A 2,244-nucleotide genomic window follows, 5' to 3' on the forward strand; every position below is an offset into this window, starting at 1 on the left:
TCGGACAGAACCTGAGCTTACGTCTAATGTCTTCTACAGTATTTTATTATTATTAAATAATCGAATTCTACGTAAAAACTAACAGAAATTTCCAGACACCAAAATAAGATCAGAATAGAGACAATCCTATGCGAAATATAGGATGGAGTAATCGGAATATAATTTATCCGCATGATATCAAATACAATTAATAGTTAATATCAATAAGAATCATTGAATATTGCAGGTTTTGCATGTTCTGATTACGACTAAGCCTATAATGACATTTTCTAAGCTAGAAAACGATATTTAACCGAAAAATCTATATGAAAAAGATGGTCCGCATGTCAAGCGGTCTCGGTTTACGAAGCCATGTGGGATAGATTAAGCACATTTCATGGGATTTTAGTCATTATTGATGTCCCTAACCAAATACAAACACTTTTTTAACTAAACTCAATTTGATTACTTTAACTGAAAACATTAGTGTAAATTAGATAACTTATATATTCTACTATTTTAGTTCACTTTTATGGATTTAGTTGCACCTTGGTACAGGCTTTTTGGTATTAATTGATTAAGGGTTTAAAGTTTTTGTATCAACTATATAATTTGTATTTCAAAGAATGTAATTTTTCTATATAGATTTTTATATACGCAAACATATCAGAATTTTCAAGATGATGCAAATAAAGTTATTCTTCGTAGTTTTGCGTATTATATGTATTTTTTTTTTTTTTATCATAAACGTAATATTTTAATATAGATAAAATTACTAGCCGTAAACTCGAATGTTGTTAAAAATTGGTCCATCTTGATCCATGTAGTTAGATTCGTCCACAACAGAATTATGTCACTTATATCATCAAAAATCTAATAATGATTAAGGTGACGAAGAAAAGTAATTTTGATCGCACCAAAATTAATTAGTGTAATGTGTAATCACACATACTACAGTTATACCGCAATGACCACAATGTGGTTCAACTGTTGTAACTTCAAGAGGTGTAACCGTTCTCTCAGCATTTCAAACCTAATATTAAAAACCAACCAATTTAACAATAGGAGTCAACGATCTCTCTCCTCCCGTCCTCCGTATTATATATACCACAATGGCTCCATGATACTACAAAATCCAAATCGAACCACACAGAAAACAGAAGAACAAGAACAAGAGGAAAGGTTTTTTTTTTTTACTTGGGCATATCCCAAGTTTCCTTTTTTCTTTCCTTCTCCTTTATTTTTGTTCGGGGTATTATTTCCCAAGAAAAAAAAAATCTATTTTCTAGAACTTCATTAAATAAAATTGATCATAATGGGAAATTGTTTGGTCGGAAAGAAGATTGCAAATGTTTCTGAAGAAGAAGAAGAAATATGTGAACAAGTGATACTGAAGAAAGATTACAAAAGAAAAGATCGGAAGGTGAAGATTGTTCTATCGAGAGATGAGTTAGAGAAACTGATACTTTTCCAGCTTAACGCAGACGGTGCAGATAAAAAAGGAGATGCCACTTTGGCTTCTTTTGGAGATTTTCTTAGAGAACTTGAGGCCGAGAGATTGGCTGGAGAAGCTGCAGCTGTGGCAGCCGAGGAAGAGAACTCTCGCCAGAAATTATGTCGGAGGTGGAGACCGTCGTTGGAGAGTGTCATTGAATGGCCTGAAGAAGTATAGTCCTCTTTATTTTATTTAACTTTCTTATTATTCAAGGTTTTCAAATTTCTTATTTTTCTATTAAAAGAAAAGGATTTTCTTTTTGGGAATTAACTTCTGCCTGTTTTTTTTTTACGATTTTTTTCCCAAGATCTTATTTTTCTGCATCTGAGATCCTGGGTGTTTGAAATGGGCAATGGTGTATTACCAAAAGAAATATCCGGAAAAAATTCTCCACAATTTGTATTCCTTTGTAATTTTTTGTGCGTCATCCTAAATAAAAATGTATAGTTTTCGTGTAAAAGTAAAACGTTCGCTTTCAAGTTTGTTTTCCTCTCCTGTGTAAGTTATAAATATATTGTTATGTGCTTTTCTCTTACCTGCACCTTGTGCGGAATAATTATTAACCATAATTTTTTTATTTGAATATGTAAATAAAATGTATATCAATACAACTATACAATATTAGTTGATATTTATAATTAAAAATCTATTTGCTAATTATGCAATTGCAAATAATGATTACAATTACATTTATTTTTAATATAATTGTCTAAATGCTAGATAATTTTTGGTAATTTACTAATATTTTTATATGAATAAAACTGCATATT

The 2,244-nt window shown here is 30.5% G+C and overlaps 1 protein-coding gene across 1 annotated transcript; it reads left to right on the forward strand.

Moving 5' to 3' along the window:
* The first annotated feature begins 1,294 nt into the window (after positions 1–1,294).
* On the forward strand, positions 1,295–1,651 carry LOC18014878. Its single transcript, XM_006396908.2, has one exon. It carries the CDS (start codon positions 1,295–1,297, stop codon positions 1,649–1,651), a length of 357 nt encoding a protein of 118 aa, XP_006396971.1.
* The last annotated feature ends 593 nt before the right edge of the window (positions 1,652–2,244 follow it).

Source organism: Eutrema salsugineum, unplaced genomic scaffold (assembly GCF_000478725.1).
Source record: "Eutrema salsugineum unplaced genomic scaffold, Eutsalg1_0 scaffold_3, whole genome shotgun sequence".
Taxonomy (NCBI): Eukaryota; Viridiplantae; Streptophyta; class Magnoliopsida; order Brassicales; family Brassicaceae; genus Eutrema; species Eutrema salsugineum.

What these genes read in the sequence shown, in the direction of transcription:
- LOC18014878 (XM_006396908.2), top strand. Translation starts at nt 1,295, where the DNA reads ATGGGAAATTGTTTGGTCGGAAAGAAGATTGCAAATGTTTCTGAAGAA.